A 19,513-nucleotide genomic window follows, 5' to 3' on the forward strand; every position below is an offset into this window, starting at 1 on the left:
AGTCAAGGCAAAGACGGTGCTGAAACTCTTAGGGACCATGGCATCCACTATAATGTTAGTCCCTCTCGCCAGATTACACATGCGAATTCTTCAATGGCTTCTATCGTCCCAGTGGTCTTTTCAGCAACTGCGTCTATCTCACCACATCGTCATAACAGAGTCATGCAAGAAGGATCTTTGTTGGTGGATTCAATCTGACCAACTCACATCAGGCACCCCATTCCTTCCTCGCTAACCCGTTGCTACTGTGACCACAGATGCCTCCCAGGTAGGGTGGGGGGGGGGCATTATGTAGGCAGGACTGTCCAAGGCACATGGCAAGATCACCAGGCTCACCTGCATATCAATGTCCTAGAGATGAGGGCAGTACTTCTAGCATTGTAAGCACTTCATGACTCTCCCTCTAGGCATGATAACAATCCAATCAGACAACAAGCAAGGTGGAACCAGGTCTTACCCCCTTTGCCGAGAGGCTATTCGTGTTTGGAAGTGGGCGATATCCTCCCAGCGCTTTCTGGTGGCAATGCACATCCCAGGGACAACCAACGTGATAGCCGACAAACTCAGCCGGGCAATATTAATGCCTCACGAGTGGTCTCTGAATCAGGAAATAGAGGAACAAATCTTCTGCAAATGGGGATGCCTTGCTGTGATCTCCTTGCCTGTCCGATCAACTACAAATGCAGCAGCTATTTTTCCCTTATCCCTCCTCTGGGGGAGTCACTTGTTCATGATTGGCCCCTGGGACTCCTTTATACTTTCTCTCCTCTTCCTCTCATATCCAAGGTGATTCAGAAAGCGAAGCTGTTAGGAAGCAAAATGATTCTCATCACTCCTTACTGGCCTCGTCAGATTTGGTTCTCCTTTCTCGGGCCTCATCTACTAGACGATTCATGGACTCTGGACCCAGTGCCAGACCTCTTGACACACGTCAGGCTCCCTTCACCCCACCCTGCACACCTTCACCCTGACAACATGGCTGCTCCAATTCCATCCCTAGTCAGGTTTCATGACTTTTCACCTGCTGTGACCCACATTCTCATGTCTTCATGTAAACCTTCCACCAGGAGGTTATACTCTAGCAAATGGAGAAGGTTTTCTGTCTGGGCTAAAGAAAGGTATGTAGATCCTTACACTGCATCTATCCCAATGGTTTTAAAATTTTTGTCCAAACATTTCCATCAGGGATCTGCTGCTGCCACAATTAGGGTCCAATTGGCAGCAATATCTAATTTTCATTTTGGTCTGCATGAGTCTAACCTGATGTCACACAGATTGTGTAAAACCTTCATTAAAGGTGCTACTTTGCTGAGGGTCTATATTAGAACACCGAACATTTGAAATGTCAAGTGTTCTAATATCGACCCGTTTTCAGCAAACGTTGAAAACATCGAAGAAACAGGAAACCGAATTCTTTCCTAGGGAAAGAATTTGGTTGTCAGTTTCTGTTGCTTCAGTATTTTCAGCGCTCTGGTGGAAAGTTACGGGTCGGGTTCAAGTAAGTGTGCAATTGTGTGGATGTGTGAGTTAGGGTGGGTTAGGTGAGTTAGGGTTAGGGCGCAGGTCCGGTAAGTGTGCGATTGTGTGGACGTGTGGGTTAGGGCGGGTTAGGTGAGTTAGGGTTAGGGCGCGGGTGAGGTGACTGTGCGATAGTGACGGACCTTAGGGTTAGGGTTTGGGTTAAGGTAAGTGGATAGTTAGTGGTGTATGTATAGTTTAGTGTAGGGTTATGTGTAAGAGTTTAGGTGTATGTGTGTAGATTGCTGTTTGTTTGGTGTGCTTGTGCTGTGTGTATGTGTTTTGGAACAGCAAATTTTTTCCCTAGGAAAAATTTGCTGTTCTGAATGTTCTGTTTTTTTTCGATTGCTAGGGTTCAATATTAGAACACTCGACATTTTGAATGTTCGGTGTTCTAATATAGACCCTTTGCTGAGACCCCCCCCTTCAGGAACCGGTAGCTTCCTAGGATCTGAACTTTGTCTTGTCTTGTCCAAGCTAACTTCACCACCCTTTGAGTCTGCTCATTTGTGTCCGCTGAAATTTCTGTCTTGGAAGACTTTGTTTCTAGTAGCTATCACATCAGCTAGACGAGTATCAGAGTTGCAAGCACTGTCTATAAAGCCTCCTTATCTTACATTCCGCAAAGACAGAGTTTCTCTTCTTAATAATCCTTCCTTTATTTCCAGAGTTTGCTCTCAAACTAACCTGAACCAAATTATAGAGTTACCGGTGTTTTTCCCTAACCATTCTAATGCAGCAGAATACAAATTTCATCAATTGGATGTTCACAGGCTGTTACAGTTCTACCTTCACAGGACTAAGGACCTCAGAAAGTCAGATCAATTGTTCATATCTTTCTCTGATTCTAGACTAGGTCTGCCAGTCTCTAAAGTGACCCTGTTGAATTGGATTTCAAGCTGTATTCCCTTCATTTACTCCTCCAATGGAAAAACTCTACTGTTCAGGATTAAGGCTCATTCTACTCGATCCCAGTCTACATCTGCTGCCTTCCAAGCCAGAGTTCCCATTGACAATATTTGTGTAACAGCAACCTGGGCTACCCCTCATACCTTTATTGCTCATTACAAGTTGGACCTGACCTCTAGGGGTAGACCCTCTTTTGGTTCCATGGTACTCAGGAGTATTTTTTCCGTGAGCCACCCAAGAATAAGGTGCTAAGGACGCTGTCCCATATGTAAGAATGAAGGTGAGATAGGACTACAGAACATAAAGAAGTTATGTACTCACCATAACATTCCATGTTTGTAGTCCATCTCGACCTTCATTCTTACGAACCCACCCACTTATCCCCATCCTGGAAGGATCTGGAGACAGGATAGTATTACCTTGGCAGGATGGAGAACTTTCATTATCGCTGTTCTTTCTGGATAACCTTAGTTCTGTCTTTCAATAGTTTAGTAGCAAACAAGATCTGGAGATTGTACTGGTGCAGTATGGGATACATACCTAGCCACGAGCCAGCTAAGAGACTTTGAGCTTGTAATAGGCCGAGTTGAAGCCGCGGATTGACTCAGAACCCATATGTAAGAATGAAGGTCGAGATGGACTACAAACTTGGAATGTTATGTTGAGTACATAACTTCTTTTTTTCGCACATTGTGTAGACTTTTATGTAGTCGCACGTATGCACTTTCATTCTTTCAATATAGTATGCACTTTCATTCTTATAATATAGACCCGTCAGCTCAACTTGAAAACTCCACAAACATTATCCCCTCACTACCTGAGTGCCAGAATATCTCCAACTTCCAAAACTATCAGTGCAATTTCTATAAGATATTTATTCTAATGTATGTATAGTACAGAGAGGTCTTATGGTTGCTTAACTCTTGGCATGTCTCTGTTATAACCTTGTAAATGTTTTGCCTTAGTAGATGTTTTGCACATTGTCGTAATAACTTTTTGTATGTAACCATGAAGCTTTTCTCCCTGGGCGTTCGCAGAAAAGGAGTTTCATTTCCTAGTCAGACTTTCCACATAAACAAATGCAAGTAAACGAGTAAGTAAAAAAAAAATCCTGATTAAGATCACTAGCCTAAAACTCCTAAGCTATCAGAAAGGACTGGAAGTACTATCCCTTGACTCCTGAAAGGAGTTTTATGCCTTGCTTTCTATGCCAGTAGGGTTCATTATACAGGGCCTTCCATAGCTATGGAAAAGACTTTTGTAGCAAATTAATCAGTGTGATATATTATCTTTCTTCCAACTGGAACTTGGTGATTTGATGGATATTCACAGATTCACCCCAGGCTTAACTGTCCCAATCCTCCTTGAGAGAGGAGGTCCAGTCTGAGAGAGTGAACTAGCAAATGGTAAATGGTCACGATACTCAGTCGCCTTGTATTTCCTGTGATCGTATGAATTGTAAATACATCATTGTCCTTTCCTTTTCCCCTCCTAAAGACACCTTACTCACTCCATCAAACTTGTTGAGGTTGGTTGGGGTCACAGCTTAACTACCTTCACGGAAAAAGCACTAGACGTGGGAGTGGGAGAGAGAGGACCTTCATCATTCCACTCCAAAACTATATACTGTGAATGTCATTATCCTTCCATTCCCAGCATGAACTAGTCATGGTTATAAATTATTCAGAAAGCAGTTGTCAGTCTCACCAAGTCTTACTTCACCAGGCTTATGGGTGCCACACTGTTCCGTAGGCCATGCATTTGTATCCCACTGACATTAAAAAGCTTTATGTATTCTTTCACGTTTGTTACATATCTTTACATTACACATAAACAACTTTTGTTTCCTGACATAAACCACCCCAGTGCTGCCCATCCAGTGATGCAGGCAGTGTTGTGCAGATGATGCAACTCTTCTCAGCTCAGTTCCCTTTGCTTTTTTCCATCATTATTCAGCTTGATGGTGAATCTGGTTACTTCGTTCATATGGTTCACATAGAACCAGGTCAGGTTAGTTTTACAAAAAATGTATATCAGTGCTGTGCATTTTATTTGTTTCTTGAAATAACCTATTGCTTTTGTGCTATATCTCCTGGTTGATTTGTTTTTGTTCTTTTTTTCAGGTTGGCCTTGGGTTGGGGTATTTGGAGCTTCCCCAGATTAATTACAAACTGTCTGTAGAGCATAAGAAGAAGCCAAAAATTGACCTTCTTCCAGATATGCGACTGGTAATGCTTTTACTCTTTCCTAACCATCTCTCTGTTTGATTCAGCTTGTTGATATTAACACAAAAACATCAGCATGCATTTAATGTGACCTTTTAATGCCTTTTATAATTTGAAGTTAAGTGAAATGCCATTTCACTTTCTGTAAGCACATGAGACAGTGTGCTGATGTTATGACTATCCTGATGGGGATCAATTAATTCTGGAAATACTAATTAAATTAATGCTGAGTTAACAGCCCTGCTGTATGGTAAGGAATTTTGTAAATCTTGTGACATTTTTTTAAGCAGATATAGCAGGAGGCAAGAGATGTGTGTAATAAAATGTGAAAGCGTGGCAGACATATTTGTCATAGTGGTTTGATTAATACATTGACCTGAGTTATGTGGCAGAAATAGGGTATCTAAGGGTTGACAGAGGTTGAAAAAAGGCTGAATTCATACTTTAAGATTTTCCTCCTAAGGCATGGGGCAATGGCCATTGCATTGGGTTCTTTAGTGGGGACTATAGGATGCCATTGTGCACTGGATGTTTCACCTGAATCATCACATGAAGGCGGGTTGATACTGGTACTCACGTACATCCCTTTTTCATCTGACTTCATGAAGACCATCCCTACATATTGTTCATAATACTTCTGCACAGCAGTTTGTCTCGTCCTTACCCACAAAGACCACTGGCCATTCATGTCCTGAGTATCAGTTGTGGTCCAAGGAATAGGTTGAAACATCAAGTAGAGAAGTCTGGAAGTGAGGTGGAAGGCTTCAGGATATGGCCAATGGTCACAGATGAAATCATTGAGGGAAGTAGAATGACCATAGAAATCTAAAGGAACCTCAGATGTCTTCACTTTTTTAGATGTGTAGTGGCATCAAATTAATGCCTGTGATTGTACTTCTGGTTTGCTTGGTGTGAACAGTATAAACTAAACCAAGGTAATATCTATTGGTGTTAGTTGTGTATAACAGTTGCTGTTAACTTTGTGGACATTTGCAGTGAGAAAACACTTGGACATGTCCTTCCTGAGCTCTGTCTGTTTGAGGTTTTCAGACTTCTGAAGCTCTACACTCAAAAACATGCCCCCTTAGCCCACATCAACATCCTTTCCACTGAGTTAAAGGGTGTGCACATCCCGACAGTTGATAGTTCCTCCTAGCTGCTTGTAGTGTTTGGTTCTCCACTAATTGGCCATTCTTGTAGAGTGCTTGATTTGGATATCTAAGGAATTTGGAGCTTCAAAGTACTGTTGTGGTCACCAGCTTATTAGTCAGAACCAGTACAGCTCCTACCTGTTCTGCCTGAGACTACAGCATGACATTGAGAAGTGACAATTTTCCAGCATTTCAGTCTAGCAACTAACTGCCATCAATGATAGAAGTGTGAGGCCTCCATCCTTGTACTTCACTGGTGGCCATGGAATTAGTACATGGTAAGGTCATACAGCTTATCTAAAAGCACAAGGCAGGATTTAGATGCTGTCTCTGACACACCCTTGAAACTCATCTTTATTGTAAGAAGCAGGACATTGGATCCTTGGCTATGGTATGGTCTTTGCTATGGAGAAGATCCACCTTTTTCTGTTGACTTGAGAGATGAATCACTCTTTGGAACATCCCCAATGACATCCATTAGACTTCACCACCACCAGAATTTGAGTCTTCTGCCCTTTTCAGTGGCAGTTGAGCTCCCCCCATTATAGGGTGCTCTCCAGCACTTATCACTGTGTTCTGAATAAGCCCATAGTAGCCTCAGAAGTATGTCTCCCCCAGGGAACTTCTTGTAAGGACACTTGGAGGTGAAGTCCAGTTTGGCGCAGTCTTTCCATTCCTGTCCTCTGAAAAAGCATTTTTGTACTTAATGGAGCAGCCTGAAGGAAACACTTTGTTTAGATCCCCTTGAAGCTTTTCCTCAAGGATGCTTTATTTTAGGCCCCAGGAAGGTTAACTTTACTCTGTTTTGGAGAAGCAGCCTATGGCAGATAATCTCCCCTGCTTGTCATAGATGCCAATGATTGTTGCAGGTTGGTAGCAGTCAATCTCGTGTGGATTCTGAAGCCAAAGATGGGTGTGGTAAGGGAATCTACTAGTCAGACAGCTTGGCTGTGAAGTCCTTTATCTGTCTGTATCAAACTGCTCACTTTCAGAACTCCTTGGTGGAGTAAGATGTAGAGAAAGTTGTCTGTAGTAAAAAGTCACTTTATCAGATTACCCCGTGTTTGTATGCTCTCATACCTACTCAGGTTGAACATGACATCATGTTATTAAGCTACAGAATGGTGTACTGTGTTTGTTGTAGAGAACATGTAAAGGAGGTGTACAGTGTGACAGTTGTTTCTGTTCTGTGGCTCAGCGTACCTTTTAGTAACATGAGGTCTGCTTCAAAGGATAGTATCAGAAGGGCTATATTCAAGTGGCACAGAGTATCAGGGGTAGTGTGTGACAGAAGAATGCCAAAGAAGCTGAAAAGTAAGATGTACAAAACAGTAGTGTGATCAGTACTTATTTATGGTACAAAAACCTGGAAATCCAATGTAACATTCAGGTCAAAGATTACAGCTTATTCTACCTATGTTCCCAGACTGACAGCATGTTTTTTTTTTTCTGAAGGATTACTTTCACAATAGTTTAGTTGTTAGAGATGGATGTTTTACTTTTGGAGGGTGTTGTGCTCCATATAGTTAGTACATCAAGAATTTGTATTATGCAAAACAGTCTGTTGAAGGGTACCTGTCCTGAAGGTGATTACTTTGTCATACTTGTTTCTTTCTAAAACATTTTGAATGACAAGGTTCACACTACGTTACCCGAATGGAGAGGTAAGTTGGGGGTCCAAATGGAGAGATAAGTGGGGGTCCAAATGGAGAGATGATAACTGGGGGTCTGAATGGAGAGATAAGAAAGCAAGCAAAGGAGAGTAGTATTGCTGGAACTGAATTCATCATCAAGTCTTGGTGAATACCTTCACAGGGTGCACCCTGATTTTTCACAAAATCTCACCAAGATGGCACTGATATATAGACTGTTTCTTAAATAGCATATAACATGGACAGAAGTAGGTTAAAAAATAAAAAAGATAGCTGGGTACACAAAACCCAGGATAAAAAGTGCCCAATCCTGGTAGGCACACTGGTGCCAGGACTGGAAAAAATGACAGTGTAGAACCGTCAAGACACAGAAAAATTTGTACAATGAGGCTAGGCTAGGCCCAGGGAAAGGATGGCCCTGTTGTAGAACGAAGTAGCAGTCCACAAAAATCACAAAAACTGATAGGCCAAAAAAAGCCATAAAGACGATAGAGTCGACTATTGAGGATAAGGAATAAATTATGCATTGTTACTGTTATGCAAGAAGCCCAGAATTTCCTGACAGAAGATATAAAAAAGATTGAGAGAAATTAGAGGAAAGAAAAATATTTCCACAAGAAAAACTGTCAGAAGCTTCAAATAAAAAATTGTGTTCATTAATACAGTAGATTTATGAAAAACATTGTATAGACCAACAGACCTTGGGCCGTTTGTAAAAAGAAGTGACTGAGAAAGTGCAAAAATATAAAGAACTAAACCTAGAGACTTTATAAAAGGTATAAAAAAGAAATATGGACATGGGAAAGAAAGAGAGATCTGATATGGTGCAATATTTATGCAAAGGAGAAAGCTAAATTAATCAACACAAAAAGGCAGTCTCAAAGATATTCAAAGAGAAGTACAGGCAAAGGCATCCAGATATGGAAAATTTCACAATAAAAAAAATAAGATCACAAAGAGGGAACTTAGAACAAAAGGATTAGTAAAGTAGAAGTTAAAAAAATTGAAGATCAAGTTATGGAATACTTGCGAAGTGAAGGATTTAGTGCAGGAAGTCTAACACAGGTTATAACACAGCATGATCTAACAACGAGTCCCCAAAGTAAGGAGAAATAGGAGGTGCAGGAGACATCTGATTGAGAAATACTGACATGGGAAATAACAAGATTTAATATAGTGCAATATGTATGCAAAAGAGAAAGCAAAATTAATCAATTCAAAAAGAGCAGCACCAAAAATATTTAAAGAGAAATATAGGCAAAGGCATCCGGACATGGAAAATTCTACATTGCAAAAATAAGAAAACAAAGATGAAAAGTAGAAAAGAGGATTGGTAACTGAGAAGTTAAAGAAATAGAAACTGAGGCTATGGATTACCTGCTAATTCAGATAACATCACAGCAGGACAGAGCAATGGATCCCCAAATTAAGGAAAAAAATCAGTTGAGTGGGAAACATCTGATCATTTGTCATACAAAGATACTTTGGAGCCTTCCACAGGAAACCAGTACAAACGTTCATTTGGAGTTGCACAGCAAGGGAAGGAATAGGAAAGTGTGGCAACTCTGACATAGCCAATGTTGTGGAGTGATAGGACAGTGAGTTCCCATATGAAAGATTACTGAACAAAGAAACAAAGAATCAAAGAACGCAGGATGAAACTGAAGAGAATGTGGTACAAGAAGTTGCTCTGGAACTTTATATAGAATGCCTGCAGGAAATGGAGAACAATGTGCCCTTTAGAAGAAAATGATCTAAGAGAAGAGTTGCTTGATTTTAATAGAAATTGTCAGACATATTGGGATCTACAGAAAGTAAATAAAACCCCAAAAGTTAGACGTTTGATAAAACAAATGAACACAGTAATTAGGACTGTCCATAGAGTGTAATGTGATATAACAGAAGTAAATAGGATATACAACCATGCAGCTAAATTAATAACGGATAAAGTCTTACCACAAAAACACAGGGTAGTAAGGGAAATGAAGGGGAGAAATAACACAGGGTAGTAAGGGAAATGAAGGGGAGAAATAGAGTAGAGAAAACTATAAAGCAATTAAGACAAGAAGTGTCACTGTTAGAGTATAGAAGAGGGAACAGATCAACAAAAATACTCAAAGATAGACATGATAAAAACAATGCACAGTATCAGAACAGATCAGGATCTATCGTACACTTTTGCAAATAATAAACTAAAAATATCAATGCAGGCAGAAAAACTTAGAAGATATGCAGATAAATATAAAGGAAAAGAACAAAATAAGCAGTTTATTGATGACCTAAAAAAGGTTTATAGAGAATTGGGAAACAAGGCAAAAGGAATTGAAACACCACCAAAAAAAAGAAGATATAGATGCATTTTGAAGAAGTATCTATGAAGATCATGTGGAAAATAGCAAAGGTGCTAAATGGATAGAAGAAGTAAAAGAAAATACGAATTTCAAATGTACAGGATATGAAATGGGGTGAAGTAACAGCCAGAGAGATTGAAATAAAGTTAAGAAAAACTCCTAAATGAAAAACCACAGGCCCAGATGTAGTACCTAACTTCTGGCTCAAAGTATTAACATCTTTACATGAATATTTAGCCACGAGTAAGAACTATTTGTATGCACACCCCAAACAGACACCAGACTGGTTAACAATAGAAAAAAATAATACCCCTACTTAAGAGTGAACCTGCAAGCTGTACTAAAAACTATAGCCCAATAACTTGCCTTTTGACGACATAGAAACTGTATACTGTAATTGATGCCGACAAGAGTTTATAGTTATTTAGAAGAAACCTCAGTCATGGCAATTGAACATCAGGGTAATAAAAGAAAGTCATAAGGATCATTTTTATTAAAAGTCATAATGGAGAACTGTTAAAAGGGGAAGAATCTAAGTGTGGTATGGATAGACTTTAACAAGGCATTTGACAGTATCCCACATTCATAGATAAGAGTATTTAAAATGTAGAAGATACACCCTACACTGATCAATTACATTACAGCAACCATGAAGCAGTGGCAAACCACTTTGCAGTTAAGCCATAATAAAGGACAGTTTATTATTCCATGGATAAAAATTCAAAGGGGATATTCCAGAGTGACTCTCTGTCACTGCTGCTCTTTTGTCTTGCCCTTAAACCATTAAGTTGTCTACTTAACACATTAGGTCATGGCTACAACCAGAAAACGAAGTGTAAAGACTTCTCATCTTCTTTTTGTAGATAATTTAAAACTGTGTAGTTCATAAAAAGCACAACTACAAGTGATCAAAACTTTTTCAGATGATATAAGAATGTCATTTGGTCTTGATAAATGTACAAAAGCAACCTTTAAAGCAGGAAAGCTGCAACACCAAGAAAACGTCAGTTTGGGGCAAGAATGCGATATAAAAGAACTTGAGCAAGAAGTAGTGTATAAATATATGGGAATTGATGAAGGATCAACAATAAAACATGAACAAATGCGAGTAAAGCTTAGTAAGGAATATTTTAGAAGACTTAAATTAGTACTGAAAACAGCATTCACATCTAGGAACAAAGTTCAAGCTATAAACCAATTTGCTTTTACTGTCCTAACTTAAGTTTTGGAGTGACTGACTGGCCCCAAAAGGTTTTGGATAGGTTGGACAGGAAAACAAGAATGATGCTTCATGGTCATCAAATGATTTATAAAAACCAGTGCATATCAAGATTTTATATTCCCCATTCTGAAGGAAGTATGGGCCTCCTCAAAACTGATTACATGTATAGATCTGCAATCGTGGGACTGCATACATATATGCTGACCTCACAAGATACCAATCTAATGAAAGTTTTGAAACATGCGGAGAGTATGCCTAAAACAACTTCCCTGCTTATTTTAGCAGAAGCATATCGGCATCAAGCAGGAATGGAAATCAAACCAGAAGTAGATAAAAACCAGGCAGCAAATGAATGTGCCAAAAAAACAAAAGAAAGAATATAATATGAAGTATCAGATGACAAGGCAAGAAATGTGGAAAATGCATAAATATAGTTGCAAATATAGTAAACTCTTGGAACAACCTCATGTTGATCAGGACTGAATGCAGGAATGGTTAAGGAGAGGTAAATTTAAACCAAAAGAAAAAAAGTTAATATTGCCGGCCCAAGATAGTGGACTACGTACACGTTGGTTTACAAAGTCCATTGAATATGTGGGAGAAACAGGCAAATGTATGTATGTGTATGCGTCTTTCGGCTTTTCCCGGTTAGGGGTCGCCACAGCGGAACTCCGGTCCGCTAATGATTGGCAGTTGATTTTTACGTGCCGAGTTGCCAGCCCTGACGCACAACCTTCAACGAAGGTACGCCCATTCACGCATATCTCCACGCAGAAGACGCTCTAGCTGAGAATCGAACTGCACAGCGTCTTACTGTGAGGCGACAATGCTACCGTAGCACCACCACCGTGGATATAGAAACAGGCAAATGCAGATTTTGTAAAACAAAATTAGAAACCATCACATATCTTTTTGCTGGTTGTGATATACTAATGGCAGAAGGATAGAAACAGGCAAAAGTAGATTTTGTAAAACAAAATTAGAAACCGTCACATATCTTTTTGCTGGTTGTGATATACTAATGGCAGAAGGACTGCTGTTTACTGAAAGGCATAATAATGTGGCAAGACTGTTGCATTGGGGATTATGCAAACATTATAATATTGAAGTAGCTGAAAAACACTGGAAACATGAGCCACAAAGCATCAAAGAAAAGAATGAAGTTTATATCACATGGGATCGTCCATTACCAACAGTTCAAAAAATAAATGCGAGAAAACCAGATATATTAGTCCATGAAATGAAGACAAAAGTAGCACTGATCATTGAAATTTATACACCCAGTGACTGCAGTGTTTTACATACAGCGAGACACAAAGTCATAAAATACTAGGATTTGCAGGCAGAAATTAGGGCAGTGTGGAAGAAGAATACCCAGACAGTTCCAATAGCAGTAGGAGCAACAGATCTTATAAAAAAAGAATTTACAATCATACTTGAGATATGTTACTGATACATGCAACGCTATACAATTTGCAGAAGGAGTCATTACTGGGCACATTGCGGGTGCTGCAAAGAGCACTTCTGGCTAACATCAAAGACTGAAACAGTACTAATTTCATGAACTTTCATTATACTTTGACTTAGGAATGGGGTCCATTCCCGTCATGGTATTAGAAATCCAAAATGCTTGGAGAAATTAAAAAAGAGAGAAGCCCTAACATAGGAGTTGGCCAACTATTCTCTTCATAGGAGCCCTGTTCACTTGTGTTAGTGCTATATGGATGCTGAATGTGGTTTAAAAAATACTTGCTTGTTCTGTGGAAGTTATGTAGATGGTAGTTTTCTCTCAGCAGTTGTTGTAGGTGAGAATTATGTTCAACAAACAAGTCTGGAAAGCATTTATGGTTTTACTGCCAAGTACTGCTTTATGTACATTTCTTTAGTCTTTGCTGTCACCAGACCTTGTGCCATTTTCGGAATCACAAAAATGTCAAGTACTTGGTTTGTAACATGTGATATTGGTGTTTTGTGTGCAAAATTCAACCTCTAATGTACCTAAAGACACATTTTTATAATTTTGCAGGTCTCTAAATTGCTCTTAGTCTGAGCAGATGTCCCTTTTCAGTACTTTCTGATGACACTGCAAGTGGTAGTCATCACACACAAACGCAGTTTCCACAGTATTGGTGCTTTCTGCGGTGGTGTTCTGCACTTGAAATATGCATAACACTTAAGCTGTCTGGTAGTGATTTTACATTACAATACTTAAATGGTAAGGTGCTAGGTGACAGTTTTGGTAATGCCATAGCACTATTTTTATTTGCAAGTCTTCACTGTTGTTTTAGGAATGCTGTACCTTTATTTTCGCAGTTTCATAGGAAAGTACATGGCTATTTGTCTTTGTGGGCCATTTTAAATCCATCCAATTTCCCCTTTGTAAAGGTGAGAATCAAATCCTGTACCTTGTGACTGCAAGGTAAACAACCTTGTTGTTTTAGGTATTTACTGAAATGTTAACTTCAAAAACTGAAATTTAACATTTTTTTTTTTTTGCTGTAAAACATTTCTGATTAAGGAAAAAAAGATGCACTCTTCTTTGTCTCCATCAGGCCACTCTTGCTGTTGGCCAGCCAGCTTTAGTGCCTCCTTCATCCCTTCCATTCTAGGGTTCAACTTGTTTTCCAGACCATTAAGCACTACTGGTTGGGTGGACAGCTAAGAGTGGAATTGGTACCTCATTGTTCCTGGACTGGTGAACTACAGAGATCAGCACTAATAGTGGCATCACCCATGGCGGGCCTTTTTTCTGTACCCTAATTTCTGTTGCTCGTTGTCAGCCTAGGTAACAAATGGCACATAACTTTCTTGCACTTCTACATATGCAGTGACCTGGTTACAGTATAGTGGGTGCTTGTTCCTGCCCCTTTGTGTATTTATTTAATGTTTGATGATTGGTTGGATGAGTATGTGACCCTTTTCACCCGCTGCACATACCATGAGGAAATGTAAAATGTAGAACAATTATATGTAAAACAAAAACAAACTGACAAGGATGAGAAGCTGTGTAAATACAGAATTCTTGTAATTACAGATAACATTGCACTCTTAACAAATTGTAGAGAATATTGCAAGAATTTAGTTAGTTTACTAGAAGAGATAAAATGAAAAGTTAATAATGCAAGTAGTTGAGCATGTGTTGGAATGAATACATTTGTAGTTATCGAGCATCGCTGAAAGCAGTTATATTTGTACTAATTTTCTATGTGTTCTTTAAGATTTGTATTGAAGTTGTTCAAGTTATCCAGATCTGCAAGTTCTACAGTTGTTGAGTTCTAAGAGGCAGGGGTAAGTTTAAGAAAAGATTTCTCAAAAATGGCTAAAGTGAATTGTGGTCTGTTTAAGTAAAATATTGGACAGCAGGGAGTTAGTGCAATCATGCACTGAAAGCTTATTAGTTGGTGGAGGGCAGTAATTTTCATTTAAAACCTTAAAGGTAAAAAGGTGTTGAGCAATGAGGAAGTCGTGGCTAAAATTAGAAACCATTTAGCCCTTTGAATGGAGATGCAGTGGTGTTCATTAGTATGAATGGGTACATAAATGTGAAAGGTTTGATGTCCTTCCGTATAACTGTTGCAGTATTCCTTGCAGTAGGGCTCCCTTGCCTAGGGCAGCCCAACGTCCGGCCAGTGTACAAAAACCTTAGGTTGTAATAGGGACATTGTATGTCACATGTGTGCTCCCCATGCACAGTGTAGGGCATGTAGGCGATGTGTGGATGTACTGTCCTTGGAACTTCTTTGCAGTCCGAATGCCATCTTCAGTCATCAGTCTGAAAGCTCTTTCATCTGCTGTTCACCAAGTCATTTTCAGATGAATGCCACAATGGGGTTTTTCTCCTTGTTTTACTTTTTGCAGGTTGTTGGTTTACATGTCATCCAGAAAGGGGAAATGCCAGTGTGGGAGATAGATTCCCCGTAAGGACCATCTCAAGCTGTGTTTGTTTTGCTTAGGTGTTCTCACGACCAAATGTCGTGTTCTGTCTGGCAGGCATTTGTCCCAAAAACTTTGCGTAGTCTGCTCTCCTTTCTGGGTATTTACCTGGAGACCCAACATCTGAAGTTGTTGGCTTAGGGTAGTATGGCAGAATCATCCCGACCTGAAGGTCAGCCGTCCACGAAGAAGAAGAAGGCCAAGAAAGTTCATTAGAGTCTTCTGCTTTACCAGCTCCACTGGATGTCTCTGTCGAGGCTGGTGAAAGCCAGGTGGACTGCCCATTTTTTCAGTCAGATTCCACTGCCATGAATACTTCAGAGGCTGGCAAGGGACCCAGCTCCTTGCATGTCCCTGGAGGCTCTGCATAATATCTATTTCGGATGTTCAGGAGGAACTGTGGCTGATTATTTCTGAAGGACGTAAGGGTGTTCCACAAATCCTTGTTAGGGAGGAGATTCCCACTACGCTTATTGAGTGTAGATAGGGGTCTGACCCACCTAAAATAGTTAGGGTTGATGTCCCTTTAAAAAAGAAGCAAAGGACCAAGCATATTTCTCCTGCTCCTAAGGATCTTCAACGTGAATGGCAGGATTTTGCACAAGGGTTGTTCTATACCTTATGGCTTTGAAGCCTCCTCAGGGAGTTTCTATTCCTGGTCAAGAGGCCTAAGGAGCAGGTTTTGTCTGACGAGGAAGTAGATTCTGATGAGGACTCTTTGACCTATTCCTCCCAGATTCTCTTTCCCCTTAGATTATGGTTCGGAGGAAGAGGATTCTATTAGTCTTGATTCTCCTTTGAAGAGATTTCCTTTGGGGAAACCGTTTCCCATACGATAGAGTTTTTTTTAAGGGGGATTGTGTCCACGTGTCTGTTGTTCAAAGGAGGTACTACGAACTTCCTCAAATGGAGTGTCCCATGCCCTCTGCTGTTCCTCCTGTTATTGCTGCCTTGTTGGATACTTTTTCTGCAGCTTCTCAGCCCCCTGCTCCTAAAAAACCTGATAGGTTTTTTAAGGTGCTTGATGATTGCAAATTTCTTTACACATGTTCCTAGCTGACCATTCTGTTATCTCTCTCTTTTGATAAACCCTCTAAGCTTTTGCCTTCTATTAAGCTGGTCCCTTCTGACAAGGACAGCAGAACTATGGAAAGGTTGGGTAAGAAAGTGTATACTGCTGCTACTCTGACCTTCAGGTCCGTCAATTATCAGACCCATATTTCCAGGTGTATTCTGGCTCTTCTCTCTGTCTCTTCAGGTTATTTCAGATCTTCCTGATTTTGGGGGGGGGGGGAGGCTTTGGCCCTTTCTTTGTTAGGGTCCTCTTCTTAAGTGGCTTGCCATTCTATTAAATGTAGTTATGATACGGCTTGTCTAGAGCTGCTACGTTTGGTCCTGTGTTGAGGAGGTACGCCTGACTTTGCCTTTAGCCTCTGCCTGATGATATCAGGGCCAGGCTGATGGATGCTCCTCTTGACAATAAAAATCTCTTTGTTTCTGTGGCTGCTGAGCTATTTAAATCTGTTCAGGAAATGGGTAAGGCTGTGCAAGAATTGAAACATACTTTTGTTTCCTCTGTTCCCAAATTAAAAGGAATTACCGTACCAAGTCTGCTTTTGTCCATAGACAGTTTTTCTCCTCCTCCCAAGGGTAAAAAGGGTGCTGGAAGGGCTGTTTCTGCTAAGTCTACTCAGACTCCTACAGCTCAGATGCCTCTCTTTCCAGACAAGCCAGGTTCTGTCTGTCTATCTTCTTCCCTCCTCAGCCAAGTTCCTCCATCTCTTGTCCCTATCCTTTCCAAATTGATTACAGATCACTCAGGACTTTTGGGTTCTTTCCATCATTTGTCAAGGGTATTTACATGGTTTGACATTCCCCTCCCCTTTTTGGGCATTCCTCAACCTCATTAGGGACAGCTGTCCTTTTTTTCTGGATGCTCTGCAGAGCCTATAGTCTCAAGGAAGTATCTAAGCCATTTTGACTTCTCAAAACGGGAAGGGATTTTATTACAGAATGTTTCTGGTTCCCAGGAAAGAAGGCACCTGGAAACCTATTCTGGACCTGTCCCAGCTCAACACCTTTCTAAAGGTTCCTTCCTTTCGAATGTTATCCCTTTAAACCTCGTTTCCTCTTCTCCTTCCTCAGACTTTCGTAGTCTCTTTGCATCTCAGGGATGCCTATCTCTATATTCATATTCATCCCCTTTTCAGGAAATGTTTATGTTTCTCTGTTGCTTCCTTAACATTTTCAATTATCTCCTTTACTCATTGACCTCTCTACTGCCCAAAGGGGCTTCACCATATGTCATGTTCCTGTGAGTGGTTCCTAAAGTTAGTCTGGCTTCAACATTCTCATCCTTTAGACTTTCCAGTTCCTCTTCTCGCATGTCTCAGATTAGAGCTCCAGTGGTGGATTCATCAACTGTCCCTCAACCCAGGGCTTCCTTTTCAGGCTGCAGTCCCTGCTCAAGAACTCTTTTCAGATGACTCAGATGTACTGTGGGGTGCTTCCTTTGGCCCTCTGAAGGTTGAGCACCTTTGGTCTCTTTATTAAAGGAAGGACCATATCATTAGCAAAGAGTTGAGAACTCTTCTCCTGGCTCTTCAGGCCTGTCATTCCCTTTTCCTTCAGAAGCCCCTCAAAATCTTCACAGACAGTACCACAGTGATATGGTACATCAACAAGCAAGGAGTGACATAGTCTTACCTCTTGTGCAGACTAGCTCTTCAGGTTTGGCATCTTGCTGTCCAGTATCAGGTGACTCTCTTCAGGCTGTTTATATTCCTTCAGATCAGAACATTGTGGCAGCCTCTGAGCGGGTCCATAACACTAAACTCTCAAGTGGATGCTTCACAGAAATGTGTTTCTGGACGTTATCCACCAATGAGGTACTCCTCAGGCTTTTTGCTTCCCCTCAGAACAGACAACTTTCTCTTTTTTCACCAGAGTCCCATGTCCTTTGGCTTGGATGGATGCCTTATCCTTTTCCCGGAAGGGGATGTTCCTTTGAATTCCCTCCCCTTCCTCCCATACCAAGAGTCTTATTCAGTATAGAAAACGACTGTCCCAAAATGTTGATAGTGACTCCCTTTTGGTCCAGACAGCATTGGTTCCCCTCTTCTTCTGCATTTAGCCAAGGGCAGTCATCACAATTTGCCTCACAGGGTGGACTTACTCACATAGGACAAGGGGTCTCTCTCCATCCCCACTTGCCCACTCACCTGACACTGTGGGTGATAAGGTTTTGATTACTTTGACACCTTTTTTTTGAGGCTGTGCTTCAGGTTGTGCAGGAGGCCCGGAAACCCACTGCCAAGAAATTTTTGTCTAAATGGAAGAGACTTTCTGTTTTGGTGTCTTTCTCCTAACCTGAATCCACTTTCTGTGAAAATTCCTTTGGTGCTCTCTTGTTTGTGTTGGCATACTGTTCTGTTAAAGCCCACCTGTCAGCCATTTCTGCTTGTCTACCTTTGACTGCTCCTTCGGCTTCTTGGTTTGAGGTCAAACAATTCTTTAAAGGGCATCCTTCATATTAGGCCCTCCAGGAAGCCAATTCTTCCTTTCTGGTACCTTAATTGTGTCTTGGAAAACTTGGCTCAGGCTTCTTTTGAGTCTGTAGCTTCATCTTCTTTACAGCATTGTTCTTGGAAGACTATTGTTCTTTTGGCTCTTACCTCAGCCAGATGGGTGTCTGAGCTGCAGGCCCTTAAAGCTGTTCCTCCTTTTTTAGTTTTTCATAAAGACAAGGTCTCTCTTCGTACTAATCCTTTTTTATGCCCATGGTGGTTAATGAGTTGTCTCTTATCAGTCTATCCATTTGCCCACCTTTATCCCCTTCTCAGTCTGCTGGTGAGAAGGTTCTTCACAGTTTGGATATGCATAGACAACTCAGATATTGTTTGGATAAAACTAAAGCCATTCATAAATCTGAGGAAGGTTTTGTTTCCTTTCATTCTAGTTCTTTAGGTTTGGCTGTTTCTAAATAAACTATTTCTTCATGAATATCTAAGGCCATTTCCTTTTTTAACTCCTTTCATGGGAAAACCCCTTCTTCTATTAAGGCTCATTCTACCAGGGCTGGTGCTTCTTCTGGTGATTTTTCAAAGGATTGGATACCAACTCCATCCTTGAGGCAGCTCCTTGGACTTCTGTGCATACTTATACCAAGTACTATAAGTTGGATGTGGTTTCCAGGGCTAGAGCTGGATTTGCCAGGGCTGTCCTGTATGGCTTTCTTGAAGGCTCTGCCGGACCACTCTCCTCTCACCTTTCCTTCTGAGCCTTTATACTCTCTCCTACTGTAAGGAATACTTTAACAGTGTTATAGAAGGACATGGTACAGTTCCTTGGACTGTTGTTCCTATAGGGGCTTTTCAATTCTGAGAATGATACATCCGCACATCACCTTTATGCCCTACGGTGTATGCGGGGAGCATACATGTGACGTACAATGTCCCTATTATAGATTCATAGATTATTACTAGGCTAACTGCCCTCCTGGACCATTTTAAGCCTAGCCAATTACCCCCTGTGAGAACCAAACCCTGTATCC

The 19,513-nt window shown here is 40.7% G+C and overlaps 1 protein-coding gene across 1 annotated transcript in view; it reads left to right on the forward strand.

The window, feature by feature from the left end:
- Positions 1 to 19,513, forward strand: part of FLII (FLII actin remodeling protein) — a 945,835-nt gene that overhangs the window by 672,187 nt on the left and 254,135 nt on the right. The window contains exon 19 of the mRNA XM_044089594.1: positions 4,551 to 4,655. Within this exon, the coding sequence (XP_043945529.1) occupies positions 4,551 to 4,655 (105 nt within the window). The remainder of the gene's footprint in view (positions 1 to 4,550; positions 4,656 to 19,513) is intronic.

This window comes from Protopterus annectens, chromosome 12.part0 (assembly GCF_019279795.1).
Source record: "Protopterus annectens isolate FY-2018-M chromosome 12.part0, PAN1.0, whole genome shotgun sequence".
Classification (NCBI taxonomy): domain Eukaryota; kingdom Metazoa; phylum Chordata; order Ceratodontiformes; family Protopteridae; genus Protopterus; species Protopterus annectens.